Raw genomic sequence first — 22,408 nt, 5'->3', positions numbered from 1 at the left:
TCTGTACTCAGGGGGGTCTGTACTGGAGGAATCTGTACAGAGGGGGTCTGTACTGGGGGGGAGTCCTGTACTGAGTCTGTACTGGGGAGGTTCTGTGCTGAGGGGTGTCAGTAGTAGGGGGCTCTGTAATGGGGGTTGTCTGTACAGCAAGGGTCTGTACTGAGGTTTGTCTGTGCTAAGTTTGTACTGGAAGGGGTCTGTACTGGCATTTGAACTGAAGGTCTAGGCTAGGAGGAGTGACTATACATGAGGGGTTTGTACTGAGGAGTTAGGATGGAAGGGGGTGTCTGTACTGCGGGGAATCTGTACTGGAGGTGTCTGTACTGATAGGAGTCTGTACTGAGGGGGAATCTGTATTGGGGAATATTTTTACTGAGGTGGTGGGCTGAAAGAAATTATTCAGGGCCTTTGGGAGTGGGGGGTGATTTGCACTGTAGGGAATATGAGCCGGATGATTTGTACAGGCGGGAGGGGATCATTTATGGCTGTATTACGTGCAGCTGCCTGTGAGTTATACACTTCGGGGCCGTACTGTGGCATATGTGTGCTGTATACAGTAGGTGTGTGTGTGTGGGGGGGGGGGTTGAAAATGATTGGCCAGATATGCTAGGTACGCCACTGATATGCAATTAATCTCTTCCTTACATGTACGTTTCTCCTTATTTTATCCCTTTAAAGTCCTTGCATTTACAGAAAAATATGGGTTGATCTCCTCAATATGTTCTAGACTCATAAAGCCTACCTCCATTGCAACAGGGCTGCACTGCAAGCCTGCATTGCATGAGGTCAATGCCTGTTTATGTCTAGGGGATAAGTAAAAGCATTTTTACAAACCTGATCTCTGCTCCCCCTGCAGCCATGCTCAGGTGGTGAGCCATGGCGTGCTCACATACAATGCAGGGCAATGGGCAGAGGACCTGCAACTGCCAGAGCAAAGGGGAGAAAAGGCTGTGGGGACCAGTCTAGCAGCATGGAGGAAACCTGCAAGAGTAGAGGATCGAGTAAGTGAAAGCACTTTTTTCCAGTTACCCAGACGTAACACTTAACCTTTACAGCACTGTTTGGTAAAATTCTTTCTCTAGCACTTGCAATTTAGTCTTGCTCCTGCTCTCTCAGTGCTGCTTCCCTGAACTTCCAGTCTTCACAGGAAAGCGCTAACAGTGGGCAGTGCAGTCTGCAGCCAGTCTGTTAACCTGGAGAAGGGAGCGGAAGATGAGGATGGAGCAGGAGAGTGCCTTTCCAATATAGGCTATTGGGCAGTGTTTTTCTTTTGATGCACACAGTGTAGAGTGACTCAGATCTAGTTTCTGCATGCAAGGGTGACTCCACAGAACACTGCAATAGAAAGGGGCCACCTTGAAACAAGAAACCTGGGGCAGCGGTCATGGCACCAGCTTAAACTGGAACATAGGCAAGGATTAAATGATAAAGAAGCTGCATACTCAAAAAATGGTTAAATCAGCTGCTGAAAGTACCTTAAAAAGTGAGGGTCTAATATCACTTTAAAGTAGGGATGCACCGATATCGATACTGGTATCGGTATCTGTCGATAACAATTATTTTCACATCATTTGTGCCCTATACCCAAAACCGATACTTTGCAGTGCAATTTGCGTCTATACAAAATGTATGGATGCAAATTGCACCGCAAACAATAGCATGCGCTTTGAACAGGAATGTGATTCCTGTCCTAATTGCATGTGGTTTCCCCACTGTTCCTGTGTGAACCCAAGTTTCATAGCCTGAGTTCAGAGGAGCAGTGTGGGAAACCTACCTGCACTGATCCCTTGCTGTCACACAAGGAAAAGCCACTTCACAGGTGCTGACCAATCAGAAGCATTCTAGCCCATACTGTCATCCCTGCAAGGAGAGGAGAAAAAGCCACAGCGATTTCAAGACCCCAGACCTGTGAAGCTGCTCTTCCTTCTGTGACAACATGGGATCAGTGTAGGGTTAAGCCCTGGTTCAAACTGATACAGTAAGAAATTTGCAGCGTTCATGTGAACCACTGCGGGTGTGTATGTTAAGTTAACAACACCCCGAAAGCGGTCCGCAAAACACGGTGCGATGTGAAGAATTGGATCACATAGGTGTGAATACCCATGCGATCCGATTCTAGTGCGGACAAAAAAAGGGTCCTGCACCTTTTTGGTGCGCATGTGGTGCGAGTAGAGCCATACCATTCGCACCGCACACAAATCGCATGCGATTTGCACAGGAATGCGGTGCAATTCCTGTGCGAATCACATGGGATATACCGCACCGCATATATGTGAACCTAGTCTAAAAGCTTGTTCACATGAGTTGCTAGGGGGGGGCAAAAAAGCCGGCAGTTAAACCACGGTTTTATCATCCCTGTCCATCCACCTAAACTCAGGCTATTAGCCACTCAGGACCGTATACGTGCTGCGTAAAAAATGAAATGGCATGTTGCTTTTGTCAGGTGGTACCACCACCCAGTGGCGTCCCGAGGCAGGTGCGGTCCACAGCGGGTGACACCGACCGCATGGGGTGACACCGGACCTGCTCCACAAAAAGGTAAGTTGTAAAGCAAGCTGATGATCCCTGCAGGATGGATCCGATCCATCCTGCGGGGATCGCAGGCTTTCTTTACAACTTACCTTTTCTTGGAGCGGGTCCTGTGCCACCCCATATAGGTTGCATGCCGACGATCCTGCGGGGATCGTTGGCATGCAACCTATACGGGGTGACACCGGTGTAGCGGCAAGATGTGTCTCCCATGTAGATGTCTCCCCGAAGCAACTGCGCATGTCCCGGTTTCAGGCATGATCAATCGATGATAGAACTACTGCTCTCATTGATTGATCGTGCCTGAAACCGGGACATGCACAGTTGCTTCAGGGGGGACATATCTACATGGGACACATCTTGCCGCTACATCCGGACCCGCTCCAAGAAAAGGTAAGTTGTAAAGAAAGCCGGCGCTCCCCACAGGATGGATAAGACCTGCGGATTGAGCGTAATGGATCGGAGTCCGATCCATTATGCTCAATCCGTAGATCCAATCCATTCTGCGGGGATCGTCGGAAGGGGTGTCACCAAGTGTTACTGCACCGGGTGACACCAACCCTAGGGACGCCTCTGCCACCACCGAATGCTACCCATTCAAATGAATGGGACCACACAACAGCAGCCCTGCAACTGTGTGCAATGCATTGATGACACAGATGCATGGATTGCTTTTCAGAGGGTCAGCAGTTTAGCCATTTATATATTTATTTCAGGTACTTATATAGTGCCATCAATTTACACAGCGTTTTACATATATATTGTACATTTACATCAATGGGCGTACAATCTAAGGTCCTAAGACAAAGCATTCAGTGTGTAGTCATGAAATCCATATTGTGAGATGAGGATTTTCCAGGATGCCTGTTTCTGCTATCCGGCAGTTTTGTGGAATGGCTGTACAGTAGTACTGGTGTGTGTGTGCAGAGGATAAGAGCGCTCTGAGTAAGCAGGTGTCTGAGGCTGGGTATGCGGATGATGAAACTGATCATGGGGGTGTGTGATGTTCAGAAAAAAGAGACAGTTTCCACGTCCTCCCACCTGCCCTTGGTTGAGCTTCTGTTACTTTAGTCACACCTCCATTCCTGCCTGATTGGGTACTAGAGAGGCCTTTACAGGAGGCTTGTCTCTTATCTGGAAATAGCTATAGTGTAGCAGCCGGAGGTTCCTTAAAGGGCCTGAACTCTCTTGGGTGCTGTCACGCATCCACAAGTGATGACATGTGTCACCAGCGCTGCAATAGCTACTGAAAAGGATTCTTGTCTTGTGATTTCACTCCTGCTTTGTAGACTTCTTCATGTGAATGACAAATCAATTAACCTTCTGCTGATTTGAAAGTTATAGTTTTCTCTGCTCCATTAGTTGCTAAGAGCTCTATATTTGCAAGTCTGCACATCAGGCATTAGGATCTCTTGTAGTGTGATCGCCAAATACTTAATATTACTCGCTATCAACTTTTTCGGAGTGCTGCTACAGAACATCAGTCAATTCGGCTCTTCTTGCCATAGCTTATGTTTAAGTCACTTACTGGACTTTGCTGTTCATCGTTCATCATTGGACCCTAAAGTCACCTCCGTGGACCCTTGAGGCAGCAATGTTCTTTCTGAGATGCAGAAGAGGGGGAGACTTGAGATTACTCTCACGGATCTTCACCTCCGGGTCTGTGCACAACCTTTGTCGTCCCTTTGGGGAACACAGACCAGGCATACAAGGAGGAACTGTGCCATACAACAAAGAAATGTAAGTTTTCACTTATATGGATTAGTGTTAGGATTGTTTTCTTTGGCCATGAACAGCCTGTTAATGAATAAACAGATGAGGCGTCAATATAGGGCAATGAAGGGTCAAGGGCCCGATCAATTATCATATAAGCTCCCCTAACCCTCTTGTATTGAACTGTATTGTTGCTGTATTGTCTCCCTTTATTTTGTAAAGCACTGAGCAAACTGTTGGCGCTATATAAATCCTGTATAATAATAATAATGATCACATAAAATAAACAATAAGACAGTTATTTCACAACTGGTACAATCGCTGAACCGCTATTTACCTATTTTGTGGATAGATGGATCTAATAATATGATGCTTTCCTTGACTCACAATTGCCATGAAGCCACAGTTCTTCCCTAGAGCTGCAAATGTCCAGCTCAAAACATCACATAATAATTGTATAATATTTATTTTGTTGTCCCTTATCTTAGTTTTTATTTTGTTTTGTTAACAATCAACTTTTCCTTTCAAGCACAGTGACTTAGTGGTTAGCACTTCTGTCATGCAGTACAAGGATCCCGAGTTTGAATCTCAATCTCAACATTATCTTCATGAAGCTTGCATGTTCTCCTGTCATTGAGTTTCCCCCAGGTCTTCTTGTCTCCTCCACATTTCAAAGACATGCTGGTACGTTAATTGGCCCCAGTATGTACAGTATATGTATGCATGTGAAATAGGTCCTTAGATTGTAATCTCCTTGATGGCCAGGACTAATATGAATGAGTGTGTAAAGTGCTGCGTAAACTGTCAGTGCTATACAAGTACCTGTAGTGAATGCATATTAATAAAAAGAATTGTGTAGAATTGGGTAGATGACATCTGAATACATGGTACCTAGTTAGTAATCTAGCAGGTATTTGCATCAGCTGAAATCCAGAATCCTGCATCTAGCATTATCATGCTTGTATCACAACATAGAAGTGTCCATAAAAGTGTTATGCCCTAAATGCATGTATTCTCTTTTTAGTTTCTTGTGACAGTTATGACAATTAAGTTCAGCCTTCCTGTTGCATTATTAGCCCCTGCTTACTGTTAACTGTCTCTCACTTTGTTCTATCACAGTGGTCTCCAAACTACGGCCCAGGGTCCGGATGCAGCCCTTTGCTTGCACTTATCTGGCCCTTGGGGCACTTTTTCCTCCTACTGATACAAGCCACTATTCCTCCCACTAACACCAACAAGTGCGCATAATTCCTGCTACTGACATCAGCAACAGTCACTATTCCTCTCACTGAAACAAACCATGGGGCACTATTCCTCACACTGACACCAACAACGGGGCACTGTTCTTCCCACTGACACCAACGATGGGGCACTATTTCTCCAACTTACACCAAGAATAGGGTACTATTCCTCCCCCTAATGCCAAAGATGCATTGTTTACTCCAAATGACACAGGACAATTTCTACTCCCAACGGCCATAGTCCTGCCCCCCTAAAGTCTGAAAGCCAGTAAACTGGCCCTTTGTTTAGAAAGTTTGGAGACCCCTGCTCTATCCAATGCAATCGCCACTGCATGGGTGCTCCTGGACTGTTGTGTACATAAGTTGTGTCATCTTTGACGTGAAATAGAGTTAGCATATACTTTGTGAAGGCCATATCTGGCTACATATGGTATATGGAGGCTCAGCTTTCCTTATCATTCACAGAACAGACCTTTTTGTTAACGCAGTCACAGAGAGACTCCTTGCCCTGTTTCTTTTCTTCACTAACAGAATAGACTTGTGCACAGAGGATAAGATGCAAAGTTCGATGTTCTGTGGCCTGGAATGTGTTTATTGTATGGTTAAAACCAAAACTTTTTTTCAGCAGATTTTTTTATGAGTTGGATGGAGTGGAGAGGTATTAGAACATCAGTCAGATTCCTATTGCTGTCTGTGTCTTTGTTAGGGGGATTACCCCTCTCTAATTGTTTTGGAGACCAACATCATCAAGTATCAAAGTGAGAGGGAAAAAAAGTATTGGCTTTAGTTATACTTTAAGTTTACATTATAACATACATGCTTGCGTTGGGCTAATAGGAAGGACATCATATCAGACATAGGTTGTCTCATAAAATTTCAAATACAAAAAAAATTTAAATTATATTTGTACAGAGGGGGAGTAGCTTTTTTATTGCCTTTTTTTTTTCCTGCTGGGGAACTTTACCTTTACATGACAGTGTGGACAGGAAGCGACAGCAAATGTCTCTGATGAGGACAGAGGCAGCAACAAATACATATTTAAGTTGGCCATACACTGATCAAAATTCAGGCTGGTTCAGCAGTGTGTGGCAGTCCCCACTTGACACATGTAGATCGTCTGATCAACTTCTTTTGAGACATGTTGGAAAAGTGTTCTGAATCAGTGGCTGCTGCTAGCTGATCAGTATTTTTCTGACAGTGGGTGCAGCTGTCAGAATACAATGGGGTAGATATACCACAACTGGTGGACTCAGAATCTTTGTGCATCTGTGCCTGGTAGACAATGAGCTTCAACAACTTTAGATTGTTCAATCAGGCTTTGGCAATAAAACGTGGATGCTTGGAACTTGGATGGCTGAACAAAAAAACAAAACAAAAATCTAACTGTGTATTGCCAGCTTTAGGCTTCATGTACACGAGCAGCTCCTAAAGCATTTTTTTGCCAAAGCTCCTAAACTCAACTCCATAAAAGCCTATATGTCCATGTTCACACAGGCTTTTAGCAGAGTTTAGGAGCTGGCGTGTTTAGGTGAGGTTAAACCTCCTCTCCTGAACGTGTAAGAATTGCGTTCAGGATAGGAACGTTTTGACCACCGACCGCGGAAAAACGCAAAACACAGCAAAAACACGGTTGCTGGCGGTCAGGGTAGGCTTGTGTACACGAAGCCTAAGTTAGTTGCCAGCTTTAGCGTAGAGGGGTAGGAATTTCTGTCTGTTTTTTTATTTTTCTGTGCATCTTCCTGTCCAAGTGACATCCACAGCCTTCCATTTCTTGTACTATTTTTACTGGGACCTGTGTTCCTACTGTCTCTCATGTGAAGACACAGGCATTATAATAAATTAGACATCAGTTCTGTCTCTTACTCACTGTTTCAAAAACAAACAAAAAAAAAGTTTTGACTAAGGATTTAAGTTCAGGAATGCACCTCTATATTCTGAATGGTCATGTAAAGCTGTCCATAGACGGATCAAATTCAGACGACAGGGACCGGCCATATTTCAGTTGGTGTATGCCCATCCCTGCTCGACAGAAGTCAAGCCAATCAGCTGCAGCCACTGATCAAGCATTCTGACAGTCCCACTGTCAGAATTCAAAGTCCTGATGGGGACAATTTTTTTTTTTTATTGTTCAAAAGTTTTATTGAAGGATTTACATACAGATATTCTGGGAGCATATAAAGTTATAATGAAATATTCATAACCCCCATGCAGGGAGGGTCAGTGAATAGTAAACACCAAGCAAAACAGGCTACAATTCAATAACCTTTTGCACAAATGCCAAAATAGGTGTTCCTTGAGTTTTACAACAAGGGAAAGTCAAAAAAATGTGAGTTTTACAATAAGGGAAAGTCAAACAAATTTGCATATATTAGGTGTGAAAAGTCAAATGAATCAAGGAGGTAAAAAGAAATGCTCCCCCAGCCTAGGCCTGGGGTAGGAAATAGAATGAGAAACCAAAGGGGGAAACAAAAGAGCACAAAAAAATTAAGAAGAAAAAGGGTAAGGAAGTTCCTAGGGGTCATCCAGATAGCAGCTTCAACCAGATCAGGTGCTGAGCAGACTGATTCCAAGCCCTAAGGCTCCTAGAGGGATTCATCAAAGTCTGGGGCAGGAACTCGTACACCCATGGCTGCCAAATTTTTTCGTACCTACGAATGCTGTCCTGCAAGGTAGCCTCAATCTTTGCATGTAACATCAGTTGGGTAATCCTATGCCTAGGTGCAGAGTGCAGCTGTTTTCTAGGATCTGGTAATTGTTGGCTTAGCAGCTCTAGTGATTTAGAGCAGGAATTTAAATTGGGCGGTGGGCTACTATTCAACAGGGCAGCCCAAGGGTCCATTTGGATAGTAATAATAAATAACTTGGAAAAGATTTGAAACATTTCAGACCAAAAGGACTGCAGCAAAGGGCAAGTCTACCAATTATGAAGGTAGGTACCTGGTTCCCCACAGCCACAGAAACATGCTGGATGATAATTCGGAACAAACTTAGCTATTCTTATTAGAACAAGGTACCATTTGGATAATACTTTGACACTAATGATTTATGGGTGGCTTGCTAAATGTTATTCCAATTATCTGTCTCAAGTGCCAAGTTCAGATCAGCTGTTCATCAACTAACATAAGCCGGGGGGGGGGGGGTTAGGGCTAGTTAGCAGGCCCTTATACAGCTTAGAGATCACCCCATTTGCATGCAGGTCTGCTGTGCATAGATTTTCAAACATGGTCATTCAATCGAGGACTATTTGTGACTGTATTTTTGCGCCGTAAAAATGCCTAACCTGGAGGTATCGAAACACCTGAGAACTTGCCAATTTATTCTGTTCTTGCAGTGATGAAAGTGGTTTGAAACCAGTGGAGGTAACTAAATTATGCAATCTCGTTAAATGTAGTCAGGACCAATGATAAACGCTAGTTGGGAAGCCTTTTAATTTTTTTTTTTTTTATGTCAGCTCGACTGTTGAACGAAAAAAAAACCTACCAAATCTCTGGCCAGCTTAGGAAAGGTCAGCAGAAGTCTCTGTTTTAAAAGATCAAGTAAAATGATTGTATTAAAGGTGGTGAATATTCGCAAAGATGTGATCTTCCATACTGTTTGAAAGTATGCAACGAAAACCTCTAGAGATGTATTGAAGGTTATATTATACTGTATTTAGATTTTTTTATTTACATGATCATCAATCAAGGTGCATATACTGGGCAAAGTTATGTTTCTCGTGATACACTTTGACAAATTTGTGGATATCCTTTCTGATGCAATGCAAAGCAAGCATGCTTGTTAAAGCTGTAAACCGTTATTATCAATTTTCTGTTTGAACAAAAGTGTGTATTTTTCCTAATTTGCTCTTGGACAGCAGCTGTTTTTTAAAGGTTCAGCTCCCATATAAGTAATATTTTACTTCCAAAGTAATCAAAATAAAGCAAGGTGCAGCGCTAAAATGTTATGTTTAGGACATCTTTACGTAAAAAATACAATAGAGCAATATAATAAAACAATATCAAGGTGCAAGTAAAAGTGTCACCTAATGGTGACTATAGGTGATTGGGCACTAGACCAAATACAGTCTATAGCGTGAGCAGAAAAGATCCCAAATGATCTTCAAAAATCCAATGGCTGGATCCGTGGATGAGGTGATGGATGTATAAAGATTGCGCACTCACCAGATACGCAATCTCAATGCGCATTTAAAGTAGATAATCTCAGGACATCAAGGATCCTTATGTGGGTCTGGTCAGATCTGGTCAAATGCCCCTCACTGCTTGATAGTGCTGCCACGTTTGGAAATAGCCACTCTGCAGATGTAAATGGCTCCCACCGGAGCTCAAAGAACAAAAGGAGGCCAGATAGTGTGATATCCTTATGGCAAAGAGTGTTTATTCCAAAAAAGGTACAGGTAGGAGCAAGAAAAATACTGACCCATACATATGCAAATGGACACCGGGCCCTCGTGGCGCCGGTCGGCGTGACGTCACACCGCTGTAGCCGCTTCCTGACGCGTTTCGTGCGAGGGCACGTAGTCATAGGGGGTTAGCTTAGCTTATTTTACTTGTAGTTGTTGCCTAGTTGTCTGGATCAGCTCCTGGCTACTAATGTCCTCCATAGTAGCAGATTCTTTTCCTGGCCAGCTTGAACTTTTGGGTATTGCAGTCCACTGTGTGCATGCACCAGCTCCCCCCCCCCCGTTACATTTACCATACCAAGAATGAGAGTATGGCTTCATCATAATGGTGTGTAGACAAGAGCAGGGACAGAAAATCAAGAGCAGATATATTATCAAGTCTCGGAGAGATATAAGAAATAGTTACTTAAAGCGGTTGTAAAGGCTCAATGTTTTTTTACCTTCATGCATCTTATGCATGAAGGTAAAAAACCTGTGTGCAGCAGTGCCCCCAGCCCCCTCAATACTTACCTGAGCCCCATCGAGATCCAGAGATGTGCACGACAGCCTTCGGCTGTCTCCGGTCTCTGCCTCCTCATTGGCTGAGACAGCAAGCGGGAGCCATTGGCTGAGACAGCAAGCGGGAGCCATTTGCCCCCGTTGCTGTCAATCACAGCCAGTCAGCCAATGAGGAGAGAGAGGAGTCAGGGCCAAGCCATGGCTTTGTGTGTGAATGGACACATGGAGCAGCAGGTGCCCCCATAGCGAGCTGCTTGCTGTGGGGGCACCCAACAGAAAGGAGCAGCCAGGAAAGCCTGCGGGGGACCCAAGAAGAGGAGGATCCAGGCTGCTCTGTGCGAAACCACTGCACACAGCAGGTAAGTATAGACATGTTTGTTATTTTACAAAAAAAAATAACATTTAATATCACTTTAATTTAAAATGAAATCTAAACCCTCAGTTTTTAAGCACTTTCTGCAGCCGATTTAGTCATTTACTGAGTATACAGTTCTTTACATTTTAATCCTTGCCTACGTTCTTGTTTAAGTTGGTGTCATGATCACTGCCCCAGGTGTCCTGTTTCAGAGTGGCTATTTTCTCTTGCATCATCCTATGGAGTCACCTTTACAAAGAATTGTGTCTCCCTATACTGTGTGCATCAATAGAAACACACAGCCTCTAGTCTAGGATGGCCAGGCACTCCCCTGTTCCTCCCTCCCATCTTCTCCAAGCTAAAAGACTGACTGGAGACTGCACTGTCCACTGTTAACTCCTTCTTGTGCAGGCTGGAAGGTAGGGGAAGCAGCACTGAGAAAACAGGAGCCAGCAGCACTGAAAATTGTAAAATGCAGTTTACTGAGGAATTGTTATTTTATTGTGCTTAATGTGTTAAAAATACAAACTGCTGAGGGATTAACACAACCTCTTCAGCATCCACCAAAACTAAGATATCAGTTATGAGTACAGTGATTATTTAATACTTTGCTATCAACCCAAAGATTATGATTCAATTTACTACATCTTAGTAAAACAAACTGCAGGATAGTGCGGGCTGCCCCTTAGCAAAAACAACAGTCATGTTAAAACTAAGGTATGCTGATCAATCATCTGGTAAGAAAAAAAAAAGATTGTATTACATTTGAAAGTGAAGGGACTATATATTATTATAGTAATGCTTTAACCTATTACTGTATGGTGGTGATGTACAAATTCCAAATACATCATACTTTTTTTTCTCGTTTTGTAACTTCTGCTGTGCATTAAACAGCAATGACCACTCATAGATACTATCCATCTGACAAGGTGAAATAGTTCTCTAAATGCAGAAGTTATTACACCAGCCAGCGTGTGAAATTCTATACTCTGGTGCTTGGCATGAAGATTCCGGTGATAAACACCCATACATATGCTGCAGTTTTTGCTATGATAGCACTTTGCATGTGTTTTTTAGACTCACTGTTTTACTTAGTGCATGCTTGGCAGGTCAGTCACATTTTTTTTTATTTTTTAATTTTCCAGTCAAATGTTGATATACTGTATGCTTTAGTACACATTATTGGAACAGAAATCACTAAAATAGATTTACTTGAATGTTCAATGCAGCAGTGTATTTAGGTTTCATACTGCCCTAGGCAGCACAAAAATTGGCCCCCCACGGAGAGAACCCTGACACCGACCAACACCTCCCTCCCCTACGAAGAGAGCCTGACATGAACCAACAACACCCCAGCCCTCCAGGCCCTGCATACACCATCAAGCAGCCTGCAACCTCTCTCAGATCCCACCTGGTCCCCGTACTATGTGTGTCCCTTCTTCCATCCCTTCTTTCGGGGGAAAGCTCTGCCCCCCTGAAAAATGCCACCCTATGCAAATGCCTTGTTTGCCTTGTGGTAAATACACCCCTGGTTCAATGCACACAACAAACTAGGAGTGGACACATCAGTGTGTGATCAGCTGGACAGTTCTTGGACCGCTGTGCACACACACAGCTGTAAACGCTTGTGGGCTTATGATACAAGAGTACTGTAGCAGTTTGTCCCTGCTCTTGTTCATTTGCTTTAGTACATCAGGCCCGGTATGAGGTGATGAGCCATTCTTGCAGCAAGCACTAAAACACATCAAATTCCTGGTCTGTCAGCTGTCTGCAAGACAATTTAATATTAATGCCACTTTTAGGACCCACTGTAATAGTCCACAAATATTTCAGTCCCTTATTAATCATGGTTAAAAAGTAAGGACATAGAAAACAGGGACAAAATCTGACTTGTTTATTACTCTTGTGCACGTCATGCAGCCATATTTATAAAATAATTCACACATTTATGGGCTAATACAACAGTGCCTAGAGGTGACATGCAATTAATGGATCTCCATCTTCATACAAGCAAGAGACAGGAAATAACTGATGCTTTACTGTCGAATGTATATGTATATTTTTTTGGTTTCTGTTCAATAAAATGCATAAAAAAATATGAACAAGTGTTGTTAAAGAACTGATAATAATGATAACAGAAACAGTATATTTAAGGGTTTACTCTGATAGATAACTGCATTGCTACCTTATCCACTTTCTCTCAGAGGATTTACCCCCCTTCCTGACCAGGCCACTTTTTGCAATACGGCGCTGCATTACTTTAACTGACAATTGCGCAGTCATGCAACACCCAAATGAAATATATGTTCGTTTTTCCCACAAATAGAGCTTTTTTTGGTGGTATTTGATCACCTCTGCATATTTTATTTATTGCGCTATAACCAAAAAAATACCAACTATTTTGAAAAAAAAACAAACAAACAATATTTTTGACTTTTTGCTATAAAACATATTCAATAAAAAAATTATTAAAAATCAAACTTCGTCATAAATTAGGCTAAAATGTATTCTGCTATGTCTTTGCTAAAAAAAAAAATCCCAATACGTGTAAATTAATTGGTTCGCGTGAAAGTTATAGCATTTAAAAATGGCGGTATATATACTGGAATTCGTTTTTTTTACTAGTAATGGCAGCGATCAGCGAGTTGTAGCGGGACTACAGCAGGCATTCTGACACTGGGGGAACTGACTTGGTGTCACTGACATCCCTAGGGACACCAGTACAGCGATCAGTGCTGACACTGTACCAATGGCACTGAGCAGGAAAGGGTTAACGTGTGGGGCGATCAAAGGGTTAACTGTGTGCTGTTTCACAGTAAGCTGTGTCTGTGCTTACAACTGTAAGCACACTGCTTTGTATGGCTCTGCTATGCAGAACTATACAAAGCAATGTGCTGGAGGGGAGACAGGGGAGAGAATTTTATTGTTGACATACAGTTCTCTTCTCCCCATCGGTAATACTCGGCGATCACCAGGTGCTAGCAAGTAATCACTGGCCGGGACTTGGTGATTGACAGCCAAGGCCGCGAATAGCAAAATACCCAGAAATTCAAAATCACATATATATAAGTGATTTTGCGCACCCCTACCGCCCTGTAGAAGTATTTCTGCTATAGGGTGGCGGGAAAGTGGTTAAATAGATACCTTGCATTAAGGTAAAATATGATTAGGTAGTAGTACTACTCCCCATTCCCTTCCCTATACTTAGTCCTCATTCAATCCAGTGCTGTGCTCACCTGCAGTGCCCTTTTACCCTCACTTCCTGGTCTCACAGGCTTTACTGAGGCAGCAGGAGCCATCAACTCCTGCTGCTGTCATTCAAAGCCAATGACGAGGAAGAAGGGAGGCAAAGCTGAGCCCCGCTCTCTGTATCTATAGACACAGGCAGCGGGGCTTTGGAGCAAGCCTGCATGAGTGCCCCCATAGGAAGCAGATTTCTATGGAGTGCAGTCGCCAGAGAGAAGGAGCCAGAAGCAGCGGCGAAGGACCTGACAAATGGAGGTTCAGGGCTGCTCTGTGCAATATTGCACAGAGCAGGTAAGTATAAACCTGCTTGTTATTTTTTGATAAAAATGTAGCATTTACAATCACTTTAACTAAAATACTGATACTATTTAGCCTAAATACAGTTAATATAAATAACCTTTCATAAATGCTTCAAATCTACAATATATGTTAATTAGTCACTTGCACATCCATATGTAGCATTTCATAGTAATTGTACCTCAATAGAACCTGCACAATTACTGGTTTTATTCATACATATAAAAGAGATTCTGGGCTGTAAAAAAATTCTGGGTAACCAGTTGTTACTAATTTGTGACTGTGGCAGACTGCCCATTCAGTGGTCCCATGTCTTCTTGAACTGTCTGTGATCTCTTTGTTTGTCCTGTTTACATATACAAATACTGTAAGTGTTCCTCTAGTGCCATAAAAAAATAAGTGTTCCACTAGTGCCAGTGTTCTGACAATGTGCTTCTTTTAATGAGACTCTTGGCTCCATAGTGTGTGCAGAAATTGCATTCGTCTGAATTTCCTAAAGGACAAGCCATAGAAGATAGACCAGCCATTCTCAGCCAGGATTCTGTGGAACCCTGGTGTTCCTCCAAAGGTTTCTAGGTCTTCTTTGAGCTGTTGCCACTTTACCTCCCATTTGTTGGTGCGTGTACTGTATAATCCCAGAGCCAGTGCCGCTTGGCAGAGCCAGCTGCATGACACCAATGATCTTTTTTCTGTCTGTAAGGGTGGCATTCTGAGGACAACTGTACGAGGAACTTTCTTTTCACTAGCCACCAGTGCAATGTAAGGTGCATTTCTTCCACTGACCCCCAATGAGCTGCTTTGATTACCCAAGACCAAAAAATTATTTCAAGGGTTTCCTCTGGGGTGAAAAGGCTGCTCACCAAATATGAGACAGAGATGTCATAGAAATTACTGCTCACAATCTTTCCTGTCTATTATTAATTCACAACATACATGTCTGATGGTCCCAAGTGGTATTGTAATAATACCTCTAATTACAATACATGTGCATTTGTCTAGTATACAATTGTTTGATTTTCTTAGGATGGAAACAGATATTGAAAATAAAAAATACAAGTTTGCTCAAAGCTGTTCTGCGGGACACTGTCAGATTCACGCACAATGCACAATCTTCATATGTGTATGATCTATTCCAGTTTCGTTATCCAACACATCAGATTTATATCTTAGCTAGTGTACTTCATTTCTTACATATACCCATTTAAAATGTTGCTCAGGCTTAATGAAGGTTTTTTTAGTTGATTCACTATCAACAATGGTATATCTTAAATTTTCATTATATGGTGGGAGCACCCCCTATAATTCTGAGGGGTGCACCTTTTTTTTTTCTACTTCTGTGTACCCTATATTCAAGGCTCAATACATTGGCATTTGAATACTAGGCTAATCCTCCCATCCCTCTTTTATTCACATTTGTGATTTGCAATATGTGTCTGGTGTGTGCCTTGACTTTAGGGCTATGGACCATTTAATCATCGTCTTTTTTCACCTCCCCCTTTAGAGAATCAATATACCCTGAGAACATAATTTGGAAATATTGTTGAACAAATTTGACAACTCATTTAAGTTAAAAATGGAGGCATTACAAATCTACATTTGTCATATTGTATGTTTGTCTTAATGCCATACAAAATATTTCTTGGATGTCAAAGAATGTAGGGTTAAGCAGGAAGACTGGAAAAGAATTCTTGTTTTTAAGACAAGAAAAACCAGAACCAGTAAAACTGTTTACATATTTTTCAGAGCATGTATATATTAAAGGATAGTGTGTAAGGCAGTTGGTTAATTTTAGTACAGTAGTAAAAACGTCCTCATTGCCGTTTTGCTTAATAGGAATTGTAAGACTATATCTATTCAACTTCATGCATGATAAGCAGCGTACTGGACAAAAATAGATCAGATGGAAACAAAAAATTATTAATTGCACTCACAGAAATCATTAATTAAATATGTATTACTTACCAGATGTTTCACACATATGTATATCAAATTATCAAAACTATACAAAGTATAAACCCTGCACCATAAAAATGACAGATCTGTCCTTTAAAAACCCAACTATAATATCTCATACGTATGGAGAGTGGAATCTCTGATAAAATACTATATCCCCTTCCTGAAAGATAAAAGGATATCCACCTGCTTCCCTCCCTGGATCTCCCAAACGTGCATCCACTGCACTTGTCCAAAAAGGATTTTCCTTTTATCCCACTTCATATACACTTCATAAACTCTAAAGTCACCCCGAAGATGCACTATCATGCAACAAAATTATATCCATAATCATTCATCATGAAATATTAGCAGCGGTTTGCCATTTATCCTTTTGCAAAACAAATTAACACATCCATATTGCAAAAACCAAAAATATGCATTAATTATTTTTTTGCATTTGAGCCTGCTAAGCATTGCAACTACGATTAATGGATCACAGGTGCAATAACCTGGCTACTGTACACCCTTTTTTTAGCTCAGGCCTGTACCAAGATATAGCCCTTCTGCTGTGGAGCTAGAGAAAGTATCAATGGACATCACCGCACCTGTGCTCTATTGAGAACTACAGATCTTCTGTCCAGGTGGGAGATGGGACTTACCTGCCTGAGGAATCACTTTACTTATGGACTTTGTTTGCAGAAAGTACTATCCACCAGTTCACCCCAGCACCCACCTATGGACTTTAGCTGTGTGGAATGCCCTAAAGTACATTTGTTTATGGGTTGTAGTTTTTATATTCACAACTCTCTGTGGGTGGTTCTGCACAGCTGTGCATGGCTACATGCACACAACCATGCCAAATTCAAATCTGACAGGAGCCAGTGAGGAGAAGACTCCTAAATATGGGTGTAACATGAAACACGGTCAGAAAGGTAGAGGTAGGTTTTAAAGCAGGGGTCTCCAAACTGTGCAGTTTTCTGTCCTTCAGGCTTTAGGGGGGCCAGACTGTGGACAGTGGGAGTAGTAAATGACCTGGCATCAGTGCCTGATCGATGCTTTTAATGGGAGGAACAGTACTCCATTGTTGGTATCAATGGGAGGAATAGTGCCCCATTGATGGTGTCAGAAGGGGGGCATGGTGGCCCATGATTAGTGTCATTTGGTGGAATGGCCCAAGGGCCAGATAAAAGTAAGAAAAGGGCCACATCCGGCCCCTGGACCGCAGTTTGGAGACCATTGTTTTAAAGTATAACTAAAGGTAAAACTTATTTTTAGTTTAGGATATAGTGAAGAGGGATTAGAACACCGGTCAGATTATTAATGTTGTCTGAGGCCCCCTATGGAGATTCACCCTCTCTATTTGTCATGTTTACCATTATCATCAAAAGTGAAAGTATAAGAAAATTTCATATTTTGGGTTATCCCCAGAACAATAATAGAAGGGAAGTTTTCTAATGGGGACACAAATTCTGATGACCCTGGTGACAGTTAGGGAATCCTTAACTTTGGAGGGATTTCCTCTCATTCTTGTTTTGGCTATGGGACAGGAAATGAAGGGAAATCTCCCTAATGGGACACCAATGGCAAAAATAAAACTGACAGGGGTTATAATCATGCCTTACTCTATCCAAAATGAAAAAAAAAGTTTTGCCTTTAGTTCTATTTTAAAGCTGAATTCCAGAAATTCAGCAGCTTTGTAAATAGTGTAGGCACATCATAAGTTAAGTCTTAATAGCTGTCTGCCACATTCTGGGTTTATCTCTATTATTTATATCTGACAGGTTGATGGCTGTGCTGCAGGATACACTCCACACTTGAGTCTGTTAGAGAGGAGAGAAGCACAGAGAGCAGCTATACCCACCCCTACACTCTGCTGCCCATTCACAGAAGGCTTTGTATTTTGTGAATGAGTCCACACACTGCAAAAGCTCCTGTGAATGGGCAGGAAGAGGGGAAGGGTGGGCAAAGTAGCTGCACCGACTCTACACTTGAAGGGGCTGCGACCAGCTGAGTCCAATATCGGAAGCCCGGAAGTTATGCTGCTGGAGCACAATGAACCTGTCAGATATTAATAATGGCGATAAGGCCAGGAGTTGGCAGGCACCTTGTTGGACTTGACTTATAGTGTGACTTCACTTTTTACAAAGTTGTTGAATTCCTGAAATAATAACTGGTAACACTTACGCTTAACACAATGTTTAAATCTTGGTAACTAGCAACCAGCTCTACTTTTGTAAAGGACATTTGGCGCTATATGCATTCAAACTCCATATGTCTGTAGACTCTGATAAACATGTAGAAAAGGGGACTTGTTTGGCCGCATGTAGCAAAAATTAGTGCTGCACACACAAGCAGAAAGAACAGATTTCAGAGTAGAGGGGAAGGAGTGTCTGCAAGGTTTAGTAGAGGCCAGTGTGGCTAGGAGATGAGGAAGCTGTTGGTGTAGACGGGTGAGGTAAAGGGTGGTGTGACTGTCAGTAAAAGTAGATGTTAATTTCCTGAAAAGCAAAGAGGAAGCTGGTTTGCCCTGTATGGTAAAGAGGCTGTGGATTATTTTAAAGGGTGAAAAAGGAGATAAATGTGGTTGGCAAGGAAAGCAGAAACTGGCGTATCTGGGGCTTGAAACAGTTTCTAATGTGTCTAATGCTGGTATGGTAAAATAGAGAAGAAGATTATGATGTACCTAGATAGTGATTTAGAAGCCTAAGAGGTCACAAAGTTTGGAATGGAATGACAATGTGACTGGGATAATCTATTAATATATAATATAATAATCAGTACTAAGCTTTTGCTGGTCATTACTCAGCACAGCAGCACTGTGGTACACACCTGTCTCATTTAGGAGTGCCTAAATAGACTGTCGAACAATCAACCTGTGATTTAGCAGCCTGATAGTCTGCTCATGCCCTGAATTACTCCTGTGATTGTTTGAACTGTGTTTGTGCTAAGTTTATCTGTACTTATACTAGCTATCAGCTTGTTGTCTCTTGTCACTCTGTGCTCTGTTAACCTGTCTGTAACCTGGACTCTATTTAGGTCTAAGGGATTACACTGCTCTAGCATCTTTCCTACCATTTAGGCAGCCGAAATACAAAAAGGAATGACCCCCTTTTGGGACTTTAATGCAGCTAACATGACATCACACATATATTCATGAAAGATTTTTTTCATAAACTTTATTCTACAAAATTACTATTAAAAATATGTTACAGCTTAAAATCAATCTAATGGCTGTGATAACGGTTCCAAAAAATAGAATCCCTTATAGGATTACAGTAATACCATGTTCCCAAGAAGCCCCGATGCATTTTGATCATTTCAATGTGAGATCTTCTTCAGGGGGCATGAAAACCAAAGGGATCTCTTAATGAACATATTTAAAGTTAATAGCGAATCATATGTAAGGTCATCAATAACAATCATACAATCTCCATTTTCATACTTACAAAACAACAATTGAACAGATGATGTCTATCAGAGCACTGGCGTTCAAAGTAGGATTGCATGAGCTAACATTCGATGGTGTGAGCAATCAAGAGTGGTCACGTGTATCTCATAATATTGGCGGCAGAGAGGGACAGACCACCCTCCCATATCCTTCTATAAAATCATCATATGAGAAAACATAGATATTAGAGACAATACATCTTCAACTAGCAAAAAATTGTAAACCGTTCAATAAATAAAATGCTGACCATATATGGGATGGAACCAGTAGACCTTTTAGGCAGCCTGGAGCTACTAACATAATAGAAAACTATCACCAGCAAAGAAGACAAGTTTTGGCTTAAAATCTATGCACAAAAATTAATCATATTGCAGCTTACCAATCCTTATATGTGGTATCTGCATTTGATTTTCTTTTTTTTCTTTTATTTTCACCTAATGATCCTGCCAGTAACATGCTTCCTAGGTTAACAATGCTCACTTACTGTACTTTATCTATGGAGTCACAAAACGTATATTAGGACACACTTTCTGCTCATCTCATCTCCATAACAAAGGAAGAAGGCACTCTGTAGTTCATAATGATTATTTCATACTGCTTGAGATAATGCCACAGAGTCCACAGTAATTTGTAAGGTTGCTTGAATTCTGACAGAATCAACATTTTTTTTTTGTATTGATCGAACAAGTATGATACAGTGGGGGAGATTTACTAAAACCGATGCACACAGAATCTGGTACAGCTGTGCATGGTAGCCAGTCAACTTCTATCTTAGCTTGTTCAATTAAGCTTTGACAATAAAATCTGAAAGCTGATTGGTTTCTATGCAGAGCTGCACCAGATTTCGCACTCTCCAGCTTTAATAAATTACCCACAATGCATTCAGTTGATATATTATACAGAACAAAAGGCACACATCACAAGATAAAGTAATTCTTCAGTTGTTGGGTATATGTATACCTTAAAGTGGTTCTAAGCACTAAAGGATTTTTTACCCTAATGCATTCTCTCTATTAAGGTAAAAAAACCTTCCACTGCCTGCCACCCGCACCAAACATCCCCGCCATCAGAATAAACAGATCAGCCTAATGCCTAAATGATGAAGTGAAAATATACTGACAGCGCAGTTCAAAAGGGCGGTAGATCGACTTCTGCTCAACCACAGTGGACACACATTGAGTGAAATTCAATCCACATATGGCCAGTCTTCTTTCGACCCAGCACTGTGCCTGTCAGCAGCAGCTCTGCTCTCCCCTCCTTGATTCACAGGTTACATTGACAGCAGCAGGAGCAATTGGCATGATAGGAAAGAAAAGTGCAGCATTAAACGGTGTGACGTCACGTCCTCCCGGCTTGTGGTTCACGCTGGTTCCAGTCAATTCCGGTTCCGGTTTGTTCTACAGTTCCCAAGACTCCTGACCATCCACAATGCTCTGGGACCCTCCTCACCACCCACGGCAGCAGGACAGATCCCTGCAGGACATGGAAGACGACTCTACAGCTAACCTTAATGATGGGCTACTTTACCACCCCATTTTTGTGAGTTTTTACATTGGTGGTTTATTAAAAACCATTATAATACTGAAGCCGTTTCTCCTCTTTTCTTTCTTATCATGCACATTGAGTTGGCTCACTCTGGCATGGCTGCCACCTAAAGCGGTTATAGCTATACAGTTACAGACTTTATTTGGGACTTACAGACTTTGTATGTTTGTTCTAATATCACTGGAGATTAGCCAATAGTGCGCTGCAAGTTCTTTACAAAGGAGCAATTGGCACCTGCTGCTGTCAGTCAAATCCTGTGAGGAGAGAGCAGGGGGCATGGCCAAGCCACGTTGTGTGTGTCTATGAACCAAAGCAGCTTGGCTCGGGAGCACGCCTGCACAGGTGCCCCCTCAACACACAGTTTTCTGAGCGGGGACTCGGAGAAGAGGAGGAGTGGAGACTGCCAGCAGGGGACTGCAGAAGAGGAGGTAAGCCACTACCCTGGGCAGGTAAAGTATGCACACCAAAACCTGGTGGCAAGGGCTTAAAAAGACTTTGCCTGACCCAAGATGGCCATCAAGGTCACCTGGGTCCAGTGTAGCCAATTGGAATGCCGCTCTAGGGATCCATAGAGAAACCCAGTTTCTTGACGTGACTTCCTCCTCCAGCTGCATTGCTGTTTTTCAGACAAGCGCCACATGTAGTGGAGAATGTAGACTGCACCTGCCTACAAGTGTCTACAGCTAATTTCTCAATTGAAGTTTGTTTGGTTGGGTGGTGTTGGCAGGGCTGTCTATGGCTCAGATTTTGGCTAATTCATTAGAACTGGCTGAAGTTTAAGCTGTGTATGACCATCTTAGGAGATCTAGGCAGCTGAAGTTCTATTTAATTCCAACTTCTGGGGTGTACGTTGAGTTTGGTCCAGCACTCTTCCTGCTTCCTAAGGCTAAGTATTGGTCAGTGTGATCATCTATCATCATAAAATACAATCAGGGATGGCCAGAGGCGGCAGGAGGTTGTGTCATGCTTGAAAGATACAGAACAGGCAAGGATTTACGTATAACTTCAGTTGCTTATTAACTGTGGATCTATTGATCATTTCGACATGCAGTTTTATCTGACAATAACTTCTGTTTATATTTTTTTCCCTATATGCTCAGTTTAAATTGCCCAGGTTTGTGACAAGCTTAAACAGTAATCGCTATTGATTTTATAATAACCCAAACAGATTTTTTTCTGCGGTACAAAACATTGGACTGAAA

At 42.1% G+C, this 22,408-nt stretch overlaps 1 protein-coding gene across 2 annotated transcripts in view; it reads left to right on the top strand.

Annotated features, from left to right (window-relative positions):
* The first annotated feature begins 3,676 nt into the window (after window positions 1-3,676).
* The window catches only part of GLS2 (glutaminase 2), a 94,735-nt gene continuing 76,003 nt past the window's right edge, over window positions 3,677-22,408 (top strand). For both annotated transcript variants that reach the window (XM_089680389.1, XM_089680381.1), the window contains exon 1: window positions 3,677-4,269. In XM_089680389.1, coding sequence (XP_089536515.1) covers window positions 4,138-4,269 — 132 coding nt within the window. In that variant the 5' untranslated portion in view covers window positions 3,677-4,137. The remainder of the gene's footprint in view (window positions 4,270-22,408) is intronic.

The sequence above is a fragment of the Staurois parvus genome, unplaced genomic scaffold (assembly GCF_062004578.1).
Source record: "Staurois parvus isolate SC_StPar_1 unplaced genomic scaffold, SC_StPar_1.0 ptg000017l, whole genome shotgun sequence".
In the NCBI taxonomy this organism is placed as follows: Eukaryota; Metazoa; Chordata; class Amphibia; order Anura; family Ranidae; genus Staurois; species Staurois parvus.
Note: the sequence above shows the minus strand (reverse complement) of the source record. Positions and strands in the feature narration are given on the sequence as shown.